The following is an 18367-nucleotide window of genomic DNA, read 5'->3' as shown; positions in this document are numbered from 1 at the left end:
CTGTAGAAATGGCACTATAGTTATTGTGAGTAACCCAATTTACAGTGCCTTCGGGAAAGTATTCAGACTTTTTCCCCCATTTTGTTACGTTACAGCCTTCTTCTAAAATCGATTGCCTTTTCCTCATCAATCTACACACAAAACCCCATAATGACAAAGCAACACCCCATAATGCCGCTGAAAAACATCCCCACAGCATGATGCAGCCACCACCATGCTTCATCGTAGGGATGGTGCCCTATTTCTTAAAGATGTGACGCTTGGTTTCATCAGACCAGAGAATCATGTTTCTCATGGTCTGTGAAAGTATTCAGACTTTTTCCACATTTTGTTACGTTACAGCCTTCTTCTAAAATCGATTGCCTTTTCCTCATCAATCTCATCAGTCTTTAGGTGCCTTTTGGCAAACTCCAAGTGGGCTGTCAATTGCCTTTTACTGAGGAGTGGCTTCTGTCTGGCCACTCTACCATAAAGGCCTGATTGGTGGAGTGCTGCATAGATGGTTGTCCTTCTAGAAAGTTCTCCCATCTCCACATAGGAATTCTAGAGCTCGGTCAGAGTGACCATCGGGTCCTGACCAACGCCCTTCTCCCCCCATTGCTCAATTTGGCCGGGCGGCCAGCTCTAGGAAGAGTCTTGGTGGTTCCAAACATCTTCATTTAAGAATGATGGAGGCCACTGTGTTCTTGGGGATCTACAATGCTACAGAAATGTTTTGGCACCCTTCCTCAGATTTGTGCCTTGACACAATCCTGTCTCGGAGCTCTATGGACAATTCCTTCGACCTCATGGCTTGGTTTTTGCTCTGACATGTATGGACAACTGTGGGACATTATATAGACAGGTGTGTGCCTTTCCAAATCATGTCCAATCAATTTAATTGACCACAGGTGGACTCCAATCAAGTTGTAGAAACATCTCGACAATGATCAATGGAAACAGGATTCACCGGAGCTAATTTTCAAGTCTCATAGCAAAGGGTCTGAATACTTATGTAAATAAGGTATTTATGTATTTTATTAATACATTTGCAAAAAAAGTCAAGGAGTCTTTATACTTTCCGAAGGCACTGTATGTTCCTTTAACTCTGCCTTCTAGTGAGGTTATACAAACTGTCATCTCCTACCATTCTGATAGATTGGAGACTGTCAGAAAATGTGGTTGTAATGTTAATCATTTGGTTGTTATTCTATTGGTTACCTCGAAGGCAGATGCCCCAGTGGCAGAGTGGCCCACACTCATTGAATATGGTGCTTTTAAATGTTAGAGCAATCACTAGTAAAACCTTTCTCGTGATTGACCTCATTACTGAGCGTTAAGATGATTGCATGTTTCTCACTGAAACATAGCTGTCATCAGACTGTAGTGCCGATCTTATTGAAGCCTCCCCCTCGGACTACAGCTTTTCATACTCTATCAGCCTCTGTTTTTACTAATGTTCTTAGCTCTACGGACATTTTGTTTGGCGACTTTGGGTATTTTGAGGCATCATGCTATACTGTTTAAATGTCAGCCACCAGTGATGGCCATAACCCTGTATAGGCCACCAAAGCACTGCCCCACTTTCTTTACTGGTTTATCTGAACTATAGCCTATTGTCCTTAAGATGATAAAATCATTGTGTTGGGAGATTTTAATATTCATGTTGACAAAGAGACTGACTCAAAGGCCATTGAATTTATGAATCTTTTGAGCTCTATGGACTTTATCCAACATGTTACTGGGCACACCCATAGCTGCAGCCATACCAGGTTATTACCAAGGGGCTTTGTATTGACATATCCTCTATTGTTGATGTTGCTTTATCTGATCACCACTGTGGATTTCTTACTACCTTGTTGCCCATAGCACAGGGTAATACTGAACGCATTATTAAGAAACGCTATCTTACCTCTGAAGTTGCGACAGATTTTATTGAGTGTATAAACAATACTCCACCACCTATTCTGCCTTCGTCTTGTGATGATTTAGTTGATAACGTTAATAGCAAATTAAGGGCAACCATTGATGCCATAGCTCCAGTAAAGTTGAAAAAGGCCACATCCAAACGCAGAGCCCCTTGGATAAGTGACGAAACCAATCAAATAAAGAGAAATTGCACAAAGGCAGAGCGGAAGTGGTGAAAGTAAAAGTTGCAGGTCTATTATGATATTCTGAGAGCGCAAGTTGGCAATTAGAATTACCAGACGGGCTCATTTTTCTAACTTGACCACTATTAATCAGAATAATTAGAGAGCACTCTTCACGACCATTGGTGGCCTGATAAATCCCACCCCCGCAAACCTATGAGAACTTTCCTCCACATCGAAATGTAATGAGTTTGTGGCATATTTCAGTCAAGGCCTGATGAGAAGTTGACACAGACATGCGCAGGAAAGTGATATCACAACTTAAGCCTTCAACCTGATTTCTCAATCCTATCCTCACCACTTTCTTTAAAACGGTTTTCAATTGCATATCTGAAGAAGTGCAAGCTATTGTTAATCACTCCCTGTTCACAGGCACTTTCCCCACTGCACTAAAAACTGCTATGGTGAAACCCCTTCTGAAGAAAAGTCATTTAGATTCTTCAGCTCTTAGCAATTCTCAACCTTCCATTCTCTGCCAACCTCAAAACTTCCATTCTTAAGAAAAATTCGGGATAAATTGGTGTTCAAAAAGCTAAAATAATGTTTTAAGTGCCAACTGTATTCCCAAGTGAAACATTCCAATCTGGTTTTTGTGCCCACCACAGCACAGAGAAAGCCTTAGTTAAAGTGGTAAATTATCTTGACAGATAACAGCTCTCGGTCGTTGTACTCTTAGATTTAAGTGCTGCATTCGACACTGTTGATCATGATGTCTTTCTGGACAGACTGGAGAGGTAGGTTGGCCTCTCAGGTCCAATTCTAAATTAGTTTAGGACCAATTTAACCAGTCAATTCGTTTTTTTGTCACCCTTAGTGAACATAACTCAGAAAATACATATCACATGTGGCGTTCCACAAGGTTCGATTTTGGGTCTGGTACTGTTCAGTTTATATGTTATGCCTTGACAGCATTATCAGAAAGCACAGCATTGATTTTCACACCTACGCAGACGATACACAACTTTACATTTCTGTGTCACCTGAGGATTTTAGCTCCATTATTGGACTGTATTACTGATTTAAATACTTGGATGGCTCACAACTTCCTCCAGCTAAATCAAGACAAAGGTACTTGGAGCCGAAGCACAGAGAGAGAATCTAGCCGCACATTTCAATTCACAAGCAATAAAGATAAAACACCAGGTATAAAAAACCCTGTGTTATTTTAGATTGTGAACAACATTTGAGTCACACATTAGGAAAGTGACCAAAATAGCTTTTTACCACCTGAAGAAAATTGCCAAGGTGCGGCTGTTTCTCTCTCTGACTGATACAGAGAGACACATCCATGCTTTTACTACAAGCAGGCTTGACTACTGGAATGCTCTCCTGTCTGGTCTACCTTAGAAAGCCATTGTTCAACTGCAAAACATACAGAATGCTGCAGCACGGGTACTGACCAAGACCAGACGGAGAGCACACATTACACCGGTTTTAAGGTCTCTGCACTGGCTGCCTGTGAGTTAAAAAAAATAATTTTAAGATTCTTCTACTGTTTTTAAACCAATCCACAATTGCTCATCCCAATACATGTCAGACGTGCTTTAAGTTATGTACCCAGTAGGTCCCTCGGTCCTCTGGCACTGGCCTTTTAACTATCCCAAAGTCTAGGACAAAGAGGCATGAAGAGGCAGCCTTTAGTTATTATGCCCGCAGCCTCAGGAATAGCCTACCAGAGAACCTGAGGGGGGCCGAAAACTGTGGACATATTTAAAAGAGATCTTAAAAGCACTTTACATGCTGACCACACCGATCGCATGGTGCGCGCGAGCTGAACGCGGTGCAAGTCCTGCCTCTTCCATCTCCTCATTGGTTTATAGAAGCAGATATCCACGTGCCATCTCCTCATTGGTAATACCCACGTGGGCGATTGAAAATGAACTGAGTTTGGTCGGTCGTCGTGGTAACTATGAAAGTGAGATGCCAATCACCATATAAAGTCCAAAGAAAAAAAAGCCTGGAAGGAGGAGAGATGACTACAAACGATTCGGTTGACCGTTTTGTGTGGATTAATTGTCGGAGTAGAGGACCTTGCGCATTTCAGGTAAAATAACAACTCAACATTTATATCCCAGGACAAATTAGCTACCTACAGCAAGCTAGCTAAATAGGACAAATTAGCTAGCAACTGCAAGCTAGCTAGCTAAATTGCCATAAATGTTTAATGCTTTTCGACCTGTCCCCAAATTAATATAATTGGTTCAGAGTTTGTTTTGATATTTCAACCTGAGTGTCGTGATCGCGTTTGGTGTGGGGGGACAAAATCTATTTGCGGACGGTTTGCCTACAGTGTTAGGGTTCATTTTAGTTCAGTTTGTGTCATTCTTTAGTTTTTTTTAATCTAATGTATGTTGTGTAGTAAATATTTCTATTTTCTTTCTGTAAAGCACATTGCGTTGCATTCCATGTCTGAAATGTGCTGTATAAAGAAAGCTTGATTTGAATTCAGCCACACCCATTGCTGACAGATGTATAAAATTGAACAGGCATTCAAACTCCAGACACACATTGGCAGTAGAATGACCTTACTGAAGAGCTTAGTGACTTTCAGCGTGGTACTGTCATAGGATGCCACCTTTCCAACAAGTCAGTTCGTCAAATTTCTCCCCTGCTAGAGCTGCCCCGGTCAACTGTAAGTGCTGTTATTGTGAAGTAGAAACGTCTAGGAGCAACGACTCAGCCGCGAAGTGGTAGGCCACACAAGCTTACAGAACGAGACCACCGAGTGCTGAAGCGCGAAAAAATCGTCTGTCCTACATTGCAACACTCACTACTGAGTTCCAAACTGCCTCTGGAAGCAACGCCAGCACAAGAACTGTTCATCAAGAGCTTCATGAAATGGGTTTCCATGGCCGAGCAGTCGCACACAAGCCTAAGATCACCATGCGCAATGCCAAGCATCGGCTGGAGTGGCGAAAGTCTGGAGTGATGAATCACGCTTCACCATCTGGCAGTCCGACTGACAAATCTGAGTTTGGCAGATGCCAGGAGAACAGTACCTGCCCCAATGCATAGTGCCAACTGTAAAGTTTGGTGGAGGAGGAATAATGGTCTGGGGATGTTTTTCAAGGTTTCGGCTAGGCCTCTTAATTCCAGTGAAGGGAAATCTTAATGCTACAACATACAATGACATTCTAGACGATTCTGTGCCTCCAACTGTGTGGCAACTGTTTGGGGAAGGCCCTTTCCTGTTTCAGCATGACAATGCCCCCGTGCACAAAGCGAGGTCCATACAGAAATAGTTTGTCAAGATCGGTGTGGAAGAACTTGACTGGCCTGCACAGAGCCCTGGTCTCAACCCCATAACACATTTTGGATGAATTGGTACACTGACTGCGGGCCAGGCCTAATCGCCCAACATCAGTGCACGACCTCACTAAGGCTCTTGTGGCTGAATGGAAGAAAGTCCCCAAATCAATGTTCCAACATCTAGTGGAAAGCCTTCCCAGAAGAGTGGAGGCTGTTATATGCAGCAAAGGGAGGACCAACTCCATATTAATGCCCATGATTTTTGAATGAGATGTTCGACAAGCAGGTGTCCACATACTTTTGTGAGACAAAATATCTTCAGAGTAGTGTTATCAACCCGACCTTCAGTATGTTGGTCTGCACATAGTTTGTATTTCCAGTTTGTATTTCCGGTTTTTATTTTCAATACTGATGCAATTCGCACGTGACAAAAACGTTCACAATACGGATGAGCCTAACCGAACGGCAACCACTTCTAGCTGATTGGGAGGAAAGGTGTTTTGGTCGACTACATCCGGTTACATTCAGCTATTGTTTACATATTGTGCATTACGTGCAACATATGGAAAATACAAGCGACAGAACCAACAGGCGCCACAAGAAGTCGGGTAAACAACCCTTTCCTGTGGACACCCTATCGCCACCTCCTACTGCCAAAAGGACCAACAGCATGTACAACCGTTAAAATAAGTGTAAATATCATCTTACTCAACATTCTGCCTTGTAGAGACTATTGCTTATCTTTTAACAGCGACTTCGTTCTGACTGATATTCATGGGGTAACCATGGCAACAGTCTGGTGTTTAGGCACGGCAACTGTTTAACAAAAGTTCCTCGCCTTTTCTCATGAACATCTTAGTATTAAACGGAACTTCACAAAAAATGTGAAAGGATCCAATAGCTTCTCGGCTGCAACTGACCATAACATTTTTGAACGGGTAATAATTGAAACTGCTATTCTCTAAGTTGCAGCACGTTGAGACGAAGGTAGAAGGAGGTACGACGCGGAACAAAAGAAGAATGACGCACAGCAATGCTGAACGGACATGGCTTCAAAGGGCTTAATAACTCCATGTAATGTGGAAGCAGAAGCCTACAGAGACTTAGCCTGTAGACACAGCTTGGGGCTGGCTTACCTTTGTCCATGTAAGCAGGCGACATGGCGTTGAGGTCATCGAACTGCAATACATTAAGCAGCACAAAGAAACCATACTGAGACTGAGCCAAGGAGTAATGGGAACATTACAGTTATGTGCGTGTGTGGTGTGTGTTCATTTCATCGGGGCCTTACTTCTCCCATGACACCGATGGGCGTCTCGCCGGTTGCCTGGGCGACGCGGTGTTCCACCAGGTAGAACATGTACTCGTCGTAGAGCAGGCGGATCAGATGGAACGAGCCGAAACTGGCCGCGCTGCGCAGAGTCAGGTCTCGAATCACCATGGAGCTGACAAAGAGATGGACAACGAGATCAACCACTGGAAAACTTCTAATTAGCTGCCAAACCAAATCAATTTATATGATAAACAATAAATATCACAACACACTACTTAAATTGTTTGAGGGAGCAAAAACATATATACTTTTTAAGTGTGTACGTTGTATTTTCTGTGAGTTGCGTACCAAAATAAGACATTTTTTGATCTCATGATCTCATCTATGATCTCATTCAATTTCTATGGACAGTACAGTAGCTGACCTGTAGAAGGACCACTTGAGCAGGAACTGCCGCGCAGCCCTGGGGAAGCTGGGCCGGTCCTCGAAGGGCTGTAGGACCTGGGTCACCACGTTGTCCAGCCAGGCAGCCCACTGCTCCAGAGAGCTCTGCTGCTGCAGGGTGGCCTTGAAGTCCTGCTCTAACCTCTGAACCACACCCTCCTCACACTGACAAACCCACGACGCCTGCTCCTAAAGAGAGAGAGAGCGAGAGCGAGAGGACGGATCAGGGTGGGATAACACAAACAAACATACACAAACACAGATGCACACGCACCCCTTGATGAAATAAACAGCAACCTCAAGCGGGGGAGAGGACATAGAGATAATGACAGATGGCTATACGGTGGACAGACGTGTCCCTCTAACTAAATACACAGACAGGCAGACCAAACCACATCCAGCCAGATGGAGGGACAAGCAGACAGCCAGCCAGCCAGAGGGACAGACGGACCTGCACGTTGGCGAAGTCGACGCGGTTGAGGTCGCTGAGCATCTGATTGATCTGGGAGGTGTTCTGCAGCACGGCGCGAGCTGCCTGGGCCAGGTGGTTCAGACTAGTGTAACGACGCATCGTCTGAGAAAAGGCACTAACAGCGGCAACCTGCAGCCAATCAAACACACAGAGGATCAAACAGCAGCCAATTAAAATCAGACCAAGACCAGTCAGAAAAGATAAAAGAGAGGAAAGTCAGGATCAAACAAAATAGAGGCAATTTAAGTTTATTTGCCAATATGTGTGTGAGTGAGTGAGTGTGAGCGAGAGAGAGTGTCTGTACCTTGGTTTGGATCATTCTCTGTGGAATGACGTTCATGGCATTGTTGAGCCAGCCTTCCAGGCTTTTGGCAAAGTTGCGGATGGCTTGAGTCAAGGCACCTAGAGAGGGACAGATACAGAGGACAGAAGTCTATATAAAGATCACCATTTTAATTCTGATACCCAACTAGGAATGAGCGAGAAAGTGTGTGTGTGTGTGACTGTGTGTGTCAGCCACTCACTGGGGATAGGTCTGAGGACATCAGGAATGAGGATCTCCACTAGGGCCTGGTACATCAGGTGGTCACAGGAACTCATCCACTTGAGCACAGCCTCGTTCCTACAGAGCACCACCAGCCTGGAGCAGGGCAAACGGCCCTCAATCTCACTCATACCACTGTGGAGACAGAGTTCAAAGTTACACATACTCATCTTATATACTGGATCAGATTCACCTCAATCTCACTTGGCCTACTGTGGGGGGGGGGGGGGGGGGGGGGTATTATTGTATGTAGCAAATCAAATATTAAACCTGGTAAACAATTAATTTAAACCAGGTATTTATTTGAAACAGGTGTTGATTTGCTGAAAAGTGTGCCGTTGCCCAGCTATTAAAAAGGGACAAACGGCTATTTGCATATGATTGAAGTTTTACAGTAGTTACAGGGGTCGTGCACTGTCCCAATGAATTCACTCACCCATATAAAAAATATATTATATATATTTTTTTAAATCCCACCAAAGTGCACTAGGCCTTTTTTGCTCCTCTATGAGCGGAGAAAAATACTCCTCAGCAGAGCAGAGAGAAATACTCCTCAGCAGAGCAGAGAGAAATACTCCTCAGCAGAGCAGAGAGAAATACTCCTCAGCAGAGCAGAGAGAAATACTCCTCAGCAGAGAGCAGAGAAGAGAGAAATACTCCTCAGCGGAGCAGAGAGAAATACTCCTCAGCGGAGCAGAGAGAAATACTCCTCAGCGGAGCAGAGAGAAATACTCCTCAGCGGAGCAGAAAGAAATACTCCTCAGCGGAGCAGAGAGAAATACTCCCCAGCAGAGCAGAGAGAAATACTCCCCAGCAGAGCAGAGAGAAATACTCCTCAGCAGAGCAGAGAGAAATACTACTCAGCAGAGAGCAGAGAGAAATACTCCTCAGCAGAGCAGAGAGAAATACTCCTCAGCAGAGCAGAGAGAAATACTCCTCAGCAGAGCAGAGAGAAATACTCCTCAGCAGAGCAGAGAGAAATACTCCTCAGCAGAGCAGAGAGAAATACTCCTCAGCAGAGCAGAGAGAAATACTCCTCAGCAGAGCAGAGAGAAATACTCCTCAGCAGAGAGCAGAGCAGAGAGAAATACTACTCAGCAGAGAGCAGAGCAGAGAGAAATACTCCTCAGCGTTGCCACTGATCAAAGGATATTTGAAGCATTCAAGAAGAATCGGAGTCGAGGCCAACTTAATCTTGGGTTCACCAAGAACTAAAGTCAGCGGCCCGATTAAGTTCTGGTTCCAAACAGACAGTCCATACACAGACAGGGATCAAGAAATGCTAGAATGAGGAGCTCCGCCCTCTCTCTTTGCAAGCTATGGGCCAAATATCCCCTCCCCTTCCGAAATATGAAAGATGCTAACATCTACAAAATTCTGATTTGTCCAAATAACCAGAGACGAAAAACCCAAACACTAGAACTACTGCTTCTCGTTATCCTACACATCCCTTTCAGTCCAAACAGATTCTACGGTACTAGTCATCTGTCTACGAGATACAGGTGATAATGTATATTGCTAATAGTATACCTGATAATATGGAGCATGCATAGGCTATACCAATATGATATTGGGCTCATTTCTCGAGGTAGAAATTATATTTTACATGGTGTCAACATAATTACATTTTCATTCATTTTGGAGTCCCCAGAATTTTAAAAAGTCACCAGAACTGAGCTTCAAGAGAGAGGGAGAGAACGAGAGAGAAACCGAGAGAGAAACCGAAAGAGCTGACCTGTTTTCTGTGATGGTGGTGCCCTCCACTAAGTCGGAGGGGGAATAGCGCCAGAATGTCTGCCACAGCTTCTCTATTAGACTGAACTGGAGATTCACCACCACATCCAGGATGGCCTGCAAGAGAGACATGGTCAGCATCACACAACTGAGCTGAATAACTATTCACAGTCAAGCTGATTAGTGTGGATGAGCTGGTGTGGATCAATGAAGATGAAGACTTGTAAATATCATGCATGCCAAAGAAAGCTCCCATTAATCTGCACATGGGGGCTGATTCAGACTTGGAAAATCTGTTTATTTGTGTTTTTTTTTAAAACACCTTTTTATTCAAGTACTTCTCAGTAGATGGTATTCAGACTTACCTTATGGGTGTGGCTCCCTTGCGCATACTGAATACATTCAATTCAACTGCTGAAAACCCCTCACTCTTGCTGGCCAATAGATTTTCTCGTGGAGTGTCCGTGGAGTGTTCTTGTGGAGTGTTCGCTCAATAGGGTTTTATCTAAAGCAATCCCTTTAAGATGAAAAAATACTCTGATCTTGTAGATTACTTAGGGTTGGGAATGTATTTATGAATAACAAAAAATTAAAAAAGGTTGAGGAGAGCCTTTACACACTAAATATATTGTTGCATAAAACAATACAGTGGTTTGATTCATCCTGAAAGTTGCCATATTCAATCCATGAATTATTGGAAGGTGAGAAAAGTATACAACGGTGGGGGTCGGTGCCGTTTAAGATGAAGAGGGACGATATTTGTTTTTATGAGCATGGCCTTATTTCTATTACAGCATATTGGATGACTGTTATTCATATTCCATTCACCCAGCTCAATGTAACATTGATAGGTCTAGGCTACTACATGATACAAACATTTTCCCTATACCCATCATGAGGTTGCTACGACCTAGCCTATGAATGAAAGTTTACAACGTAGATGCACACAGGTCGAGAGAAAGATTTGAGGTGACAGACAGTGACACATTCAATACAGCCTTGCACACTCTTGCCTGCATCTAGCTGATTTAGGGTGTAATCATTAGTTTAAAAGTTGCAAACAAGTTTCTATTGGACAAATTCAGGTATGTTTATCCCTATTTCATTCCGTATGCTTCTGTTTAAGAATATTTTTCAACAGAATCGGTGGAATGAATACACCCTGATCACACGAAAATAGTTCAATTTCATAGCCACATACAATGGGGCAAAAAAGTATTTAGTCAGCCACCAATTGTGCAAGTTCTCCCACTTAAAAATATGAGAGAGGCCTGTAATTTTCATCACGGGGTGAGATCTTGCGTGGAGCCCCAGATCGAGGGAGATTATCAGTGGTCTTGTATGTCTTCCATTTCCTAATAATTGCTCCCACAGTTGATTTCTTCAAACCAAGCTGCTTACCTATTGCAGATTCAGTCTTCCCAGCCTGGTGCAGGTCTACAATTTTGTTTCTGGTGTCCTTTGACAGCTCTTTGGTCTTGGCCATAGTGGAGTTTGGAGTGTGACTGTTTGAGGTTGTGGACAGGTGTCTTTTATACTGATAACAAGCTCAAACAGGTGCCATTAATACAGGTAACGAGTGGAGGACAGAGGAGCCTCTTAAAGAAGAAGTTACAGGTCTGTGAGAGCCAGAAATCTTGTTGTTTGTAGGTGACCAAATACATATTTTCCACCATAATTTGCAAATTAATTAATTAAAAATCCTACAATGTGATTTTCTGGATTTTTTTTCTCATTTTGTCTGTCATAGTTGAAGTGTACCTATGATGAAAATTACAGGCCTCTCATCTTTTTAAGTGGGAGAACTTGCACAATTGGTGGCTGACTAAATACTTTTTTGCCCCACTGTACATACACCTCGTTGTATTCCCTCTCACATCTATGCGCTCTCCTCTTCTCAGGGTTTCTCTTCACTTGTGGACTTCAATGACCAATATATCAGCTGTAGATGCAAAAAAAAGCCAAACCTTCATATCATAACCGCTACTCACAGCCTACATCGTTGTCACCATATTAGGATGTCTTGCTCCCAGACAGACTAAATAACTTCTTTGCTAACTTTGAGGACAATACAGTGCCACTGACACAGCCTGCTACCAGAACCTGCGGACTCTCCTTCACTGCAGCCGACGTGAGTAAAACATTTAAAGTGTTAACCCCCGCAGGGCTGCAGGCCCAGACGGCATCCCCAGCCGCGTCCTCAGAGCATGCGCAGACCAGCTGGGTGGTGTGTTTACAGACATATTCAATGAATCCTTATCCCAGTCTGCTGTTCCCACATGCTTCAAGAGGGCCACCATTGTTCCTGTTCCCAAGAAAGCTAAGGTAACTGAGCTAAACGACTACCGCCCCGTAGCACTCACTTCCGTCATCATGAAGTGCTTTGAGAGACTAGTCAAGGACCATATCACCTCCACCCTACCTGACACCCTAGACCCACTCCCATTTGCTTACCGCCCCAATAGGTCCATAGACGACGCAATCGCAACCACACTGCACACTGCCCTAACCCATCTGGACAAGAGGAATACCTATGTGAGAATGCTGTTCATCGACTACAGCTCAGCATTTAACACCATAGTACCCTCCAAACTCATCATCAAGCTCGAGACCCTGGGTCTCGACCCCGCCCTGTGCAACTGGGTACTGGACTTCCTGACGGGCCGCCCCCAGGTGGTGAGGGTAGGTAACAACATCTCCACCCCGCTGATCCTCAACACTGGGGCCCCACAAGGGTGCGTTCTGAGCCCTCTCCTGTACTCCCTGTTCACCCACGACTGCGTGGCCATGCACACCTCCAACTCAATCATCAAGTTTGCAGACGACACTACAGTGGTAGGCTTGATTACCAACAACAACGAGACGGTCTACAGGGAGGAGGTGAGGGCCCTCGGAGTGTGGTGTCAGGAAAATAACCTCACACTCAACGTCAACGAAACAAAGGAGATGATTGTGGACTTCAGGAAACAGCAGAGGGAGCACCCCCCTATCCACATCGACGGGACAGTTGTGGAGAGGGTAGTAAGTTTTAAGTTCCTCGGCGTACGCATCACGGACAAACTGAATTGGTCCATTCACACAGACAGCGTTGTGAAGAAGGCCCAGCAGCGCCTCTTCAACCTCAGGAGGCTGAAGAAAGTCCGCTTGTCACCAAAAGCACTCACAAACTTCTACAGATGCACAATCGAGCTACCTGCCCTCCAAGGACACCTACACCACCTGATGTCACAGGAAGGCCATAAAGATCATCAAGGACAACAACCACCCGAGCCACTGCCTGTTCACCCCGCTATCATCCAGAAGGCGAGGTCAGTACAGGTACATCAAAGCAGGGACCGAGAGACTGAAAAACAGCTTCTATCTCAAGGCCATCAGACTGTTAAACAGCCACCACTAACATTGAGTGGCTGCTGCCAACATACTGACTCAACTCCAGCTCACTTTAATAATGGAAATTGATGGAAATTGATCAAAAATGTATCACTAGCCACTTTAAACAATGCCACTTAATATAATGAATATGTATATACTGTACTCTATATCATCTACTGCATCTTGCCATCTTTATGTAATACATGTATCACTAGCCACTTTAAACTATGCACTTTTATGTTTACATACCCTAAATTACTCATCTCATATGTATATACTGTACTCGATACCATCTACTGCATCTTGCCTATGCCGTTCTGTACCATCACCCATTCATATATATTTATGTACATATTGTTTATCCCTTTACACTTGTGTGTATAAGGTAGTAGTTGTGGAATTGTTAGGTTAGATTACTCGTTGGTTATTACTGCATTGTCGGAACTAGATGCACAAGCATTTCGCTACACTCGCATTAACATCTGCTAACCATGTGTATGTGACAAATAAGATTTGATTTGATTAGCTAAAATAACGTCATAGTCAACATAGCTAATAGAACTAACGCGTTAGTAAACCGGCTACAATCATGCTGTATGGGGTACAGTTAGTAAGCAGATACACCTGTGGGGCCCGGTGGCAATACATTTGTAAAACCAAAAGCTTACCTTGATTTGGAAAAGTTCCAGTGTTGGATAGTCATACCCAGCTAGCTAACATAGCATCTCTCTGTTTGAGTAGGCTAAACTAGCTAGCTGCATTTGCTAGCTAAGTAAATGAAAGTAAAACAAATGTATAAAAAAAGACTCATGAATTTGTTCAAAACTGCTCAACTTTTGTCTTTCTCTTTGAGTCTACTACTCACCACATTTTATTACCAGTTAGCTGGTAGCTTATGCTATCAGTACTAGATTTTTAATGTATTTTTTATTTATTTTACCTTTATTTAACTAGGCAAGTCAGTTAACTTCTCTAGGATAGGGGGTAGCATTTTCACGTTTGGATGAAAAGCATACCCAAATTCAACTGCCAGCTACTCATCCCCAGAAGATAAGATATGCATACCATTAGTAGATTTGGATAGAAAACACTTTGAAGTTTCTAAAACTGTTTGAATCATGTCTGTGAGTATAACAGAACTTATTAAGCAGGCAAAACCGAGAGGACAAACCATTCAGTTTTTTTTTTTGAGGTCACTCTCTTCTCAATGGATTTTCATTGGGAATCAAGATTTCTAATTAACCTTCTTGCAGTTCCTACCGCTTCCACTGGATGTCAACAGTCTTTAGAAATTGGTTGAGGGTTTTTCCTTTGTGTAATGAAGAAGTATGGCCATCTTCAACGAGGGTCACTTGTTGTGTACTGTTTGTTAGAGGCGCGTGACCAGAAAGCTAGCTACAGTTTGTTTTAATCCTGTATTGAACACAGATCATCCCGTCTTCAATTTGATCGATTATTTATGTAAAAGAATATCTAAAGTTGTATTACAAAAGTAGTTCAGTTTTAGTCACGTTGCTCAAGTTGGAACCTGTGTTTTTCTGGATCAAACGCGCCAAATAAATGGACATTTTGGATATATATCGACAGAATTAATCGAACAAAAGGACCATTTGTGATGTTTATGGGACATATTGGAGTGCCAACAACAGAAGCTCGTCAAAGGTAAGGCATGAATTATATTTTTATTTCTGAGTTTTGTGTCGCACCTGCAGGGTTGAAATATGCTTCTCTCTCTTTGTTTACTATACTGCTATCCTCAGATAATAGCATCGTTTGCTTTCGCCGAAAAGCCTATTTGAATTCTGACATGTTGGCTGGATTCACAACCAGTGTAGCTTTAATTTGATGTTTCATGTGTGATTTAATGAAAGTTTGAATTTTATAGTAATTTATTTGAATTTGGCGCTCTGCATTTTCTCTGGCTTTTGGCCAAGTGAGACAGTAGCGTCCGGCCCAAACTCAGATTTTTGGATATAAATATGAACTTTACGGAACAAAACATACATGTAATGTGTAACATGAAGTCCTATGAGTGTCATCTGATGAAGATCATCAAAGGTTAGTGATTCATTTTATCTCTATTTCTGCTTTTGTTACTCCTCTCTTTGGTTGGAAAAATGGCTATGTTTTTCTGTGGCTATGTACTGACCTAACATAATCGCAAGGTGTGCTTTTGCCGTAGATCCTTTTTGAAATCAGACATGTTGGCTGGATTCACAACAAGTGTAGATTTCATTTGGTGTCTTTCATGTGTGATTTCATGAAAGTTTGATTTTATAGTAATTTATTTGAATTTGGCGCTCTGCATTTTTACTGGCTTTTGGCCAAGTGGGACGGTAGCGTCCCACATATCCCAGAGAAGTTAACAGCTTTATCCCCAAGCCATAAGACTGCTGAACTATTAATCAAATGGCCACCGGACTATTGCATTGACCCCCCCCCCCCCCCCCCTCCATTTGTTTTGTACACTGCTGCTACTCGCTGTTTATTATCTATGCATAGTCACTTCACCCCTACCTACATGTACAAATTCCCTCTAACCTGTACCCCCGCACACTGACTCGGTACCCCCTGTATATAGCCTCGTTATTACTATGTTAATTTTTATTATTGTTTAGTTTATTTGGTAAATATTTTCTTAACTCATCTTGAACTGCACTGTTGGTTAAGGTCTTGTAAGTACGCATTTCACTGTAAGGTCTACACTTGTTGTATTCGGCGCATGTGACAAAGATTTGATTTGTAGATACACCTCCATTTCTGCAATCTCCACCCCAAACGAATACCTGTTGGGCACATTCGATTCCCCTTGCTTAAGTTCTAGGTCAGAATGTGTGCAGAGAGGAAAGTGCATGAAAACAGAATGAAGTTACATTTACATGCGCGTATCTCTGGTCTGAATTTACCCCGTAGAGAATAATACAAACTTTCCTATAGAACTTTGTTAGAAGTGATGTATAATCTCTGACCTCACAGTGCTCTCTGTAGAGTGACTGGAGAGCTTTGATGTCGTCTGGGCCGATGTTGTCCACGTTGGTCTCTCCCAGGTCCAGCTCCATAAAGTCTGGCAGCGCCCGGGACGCGTCTGTCAGGGAGAGACGTATGTAAATCAGACAAGGTCAACAACAACTCACATTATGAATCCAGTATAAAGCAAAAGAACACAGGGGTAGATATTTAACAAGGAAATACTGAAGGCTGAGAAAATCTTATCAGTGGTTCATTGCAGAATATAACCCGACAGGAGAACCCTTACTGCACTCAGCGGAGGAGCATTTTCATGAAGTGGTATCACAACTTATTGTGTCATAACAAAGGAACATCAAACAGTAGCAGTCTATTGCTGCTGAAAGTCACTGAGTCAGTCTACACACACAGATGCATACACACCACTCACTCACCCAGGTACTGCTGGTGGTGCTGGCTCTGTGCAATGACGGTCTGCTCCGCTGCACTGGGGGTGTGCTGGCCACCGCCTGAGAAGTTCTCCCCAGACACACCATCAACCTTCTGCACCGGCTTAAACCTACAATGACAATGCCTCAGTCAGTACTGTTTGTATATGTACACTGACTGTACAAAACATTAGGAACAGCTTCCCAATATTGAGTTGAACACCCTTTTCCCCTCTGAACAGCCTCAATTCGTCGGGGCATGGACTCTACAAGGTGTCGAAATCGTTCAACAGGGATGCTGGCCCATGTTGACTCCAATTTGTTTATTTTTTTAATTTAACCTTTATTTAACCAGGTAGGCTATTTGAGAACAAGTTCTCATTTACAACTGCGACCTGGCCAAGATAAAGCAAAGCAGTGCGACACAAACAACAACACAGAGTTACACACGGAATAAACGAACGTACAGTCAATAACACAATAGAAGAAAATCTATATACAGTGTGTGAAAATGAGAAAAGATTAGGGATGTAAGGCAATAAATAGGCCACAAAGGCGAAGTAATTACAATGTAGCAATTAAACACTGAAGTGATAGATGTGCAGAAGATGAATGTGCAAGTAGAGATACTGGGGTGCAAAGGAGCAAAAAATAAATAACAATATGGGAATGAGGTAGTTGGATGGGCTATTTACAGATCGGCTGTGTACAGGTACAATGATCTGTGAGCTGCTCTGACAGCTGATACTTAAAGTTGGCGAGGGAGATATGAGTTTTCAGCTTCAGTGATTTTTGCAATTCGTTCCAGTCATTGGCAGCAGAGAACTGGAAGGAAAGGCGGCCAAAGGGGGAATAGGATTTGGGGGTGACCAGTGAAATATACCTGCTGGAGCGCGTGCTACGGGTGGGTGCTGCTATGGTGACCAGTGAGCTGAGATAAGGCGGGGCTTTACCTAGCAAAGACTTATAGATGACCTGAAGCCAGTGGGTTTGGCGATGGATATGAAGCGGTGGCCAGCCAACGAGAGCATACAGGTTGCAGTGGTGGGTAGTATATGGGGCTTTGGTGACAAAACGGATGGCACTGTGATAGACCGCATCCAATTTGCTGAGTAGAGTGTTGGAGGCTATTTTGTAAATGACATCGCCGAAGTCAATGCTTCCCACAGCTGTGTCAAGTTGGCTGGATGTCCTTTGGATGGTGGACCATTCTTGATACGCAAGGGAAACTGTTGAGCGTGAGAAACCCAGCAGTTGAAGTTCTTGACACAAACCGGTACGCCTGGCACCTACTACCATACCCCGTTCAAAGGCACTTCAATCTTTTGTCTTGCCCATTCACCCTCTGAATGGCACACATACACAATCCATGTCTCAATTGTCTCAAGGCTATACAAGTCCTTCTTTGACCTGTCTCCTCCACTTAATCTACACTGATTGAAGTGGATTTAACAAGTGGCATCAATAAGGGACCATATCGTTCACCTGGATTCAACTGGTTAATCTAGGTCATGAAAAAAGCAGGGTTCTTAATGTCAGTGTAAGTATGTACTGTACATTCCGAAAGTATTCAGACCCCTTCCCTTTTTCCACATTGTTACGTTACAGCCTTATTCTAAAATGCATTAAAAAATATTTAAAAATCCTCAATCTACACACAATACCACATAACGAAAAAGCGGATTTTTTTTTTTTTAATAAACTTAAATACCTTATTTACATAAGTATTCAGCCCCTTTGCTATGAGACTCGAAA

General features: G+C 43.2%; 1 protein-coding gene across 2 annotated transcripts in view; it reads right to left on the bottom strand.

Moving 5' to 3' along the window:
• The window catches only part of LOC129818653 (transcription factor RFX3-like), a 59175-nt gene that overhangs the window by 6135 nt on the left and 34673 nt on the right, over positions 1–18367 (bottom strand). For both annotated transcript variants that reach the window (XM_055874761.1, XM_055874762.1), the window contains exons 8-16: positions 16619–16743; positions 16187–16302; positions 9847–9962; positions 8092–8246; positions 7872–7969; positions 7547–7696; positions 7076–7284; positions 6670–6823; positions 6515–6557 (exon numbers count right to left, since the gene is read on the bottom strand). In XM_055874761.1, the coding sequence (XP_055730736.1) occupies positions 6515–6557; positions 6670–6823; positions 7076–7284; positions 7547–7696; positions 7872–7969; positions 8092–8246; positions 9847–9962; positions 16187–16302; positions 16619–16743 (1166 nt within the window). The remainder of the gene's footprint in view (positions 1–6514; positions 6558–6669; positions 6824–7075; positions 7285–7546; positions 7697–7871; positions 7970–8091; positions 8247–9846; positions 9963–16186; positions 16303–16618; positions 16744–18367) is intronic.

Source organism: Salvelinus fontinalis, chromosome 21 (genome assembly GCF_029448725.1).
Source record: "Salvelinus fontinalis isolate EN_2023a chromosome 21, ASM2944872v1, whole genome shotgun sequence".
Lineage (NCBI taxonomy): Eukaryota > Metazoa > Chordata > Actinopteri > Salmoniformes > Salmonidae > Salvelinus > Salvelinus fontinalis.
This window is presented reverse-complemented; position numbering and strand designations above follow the sequence as displayed.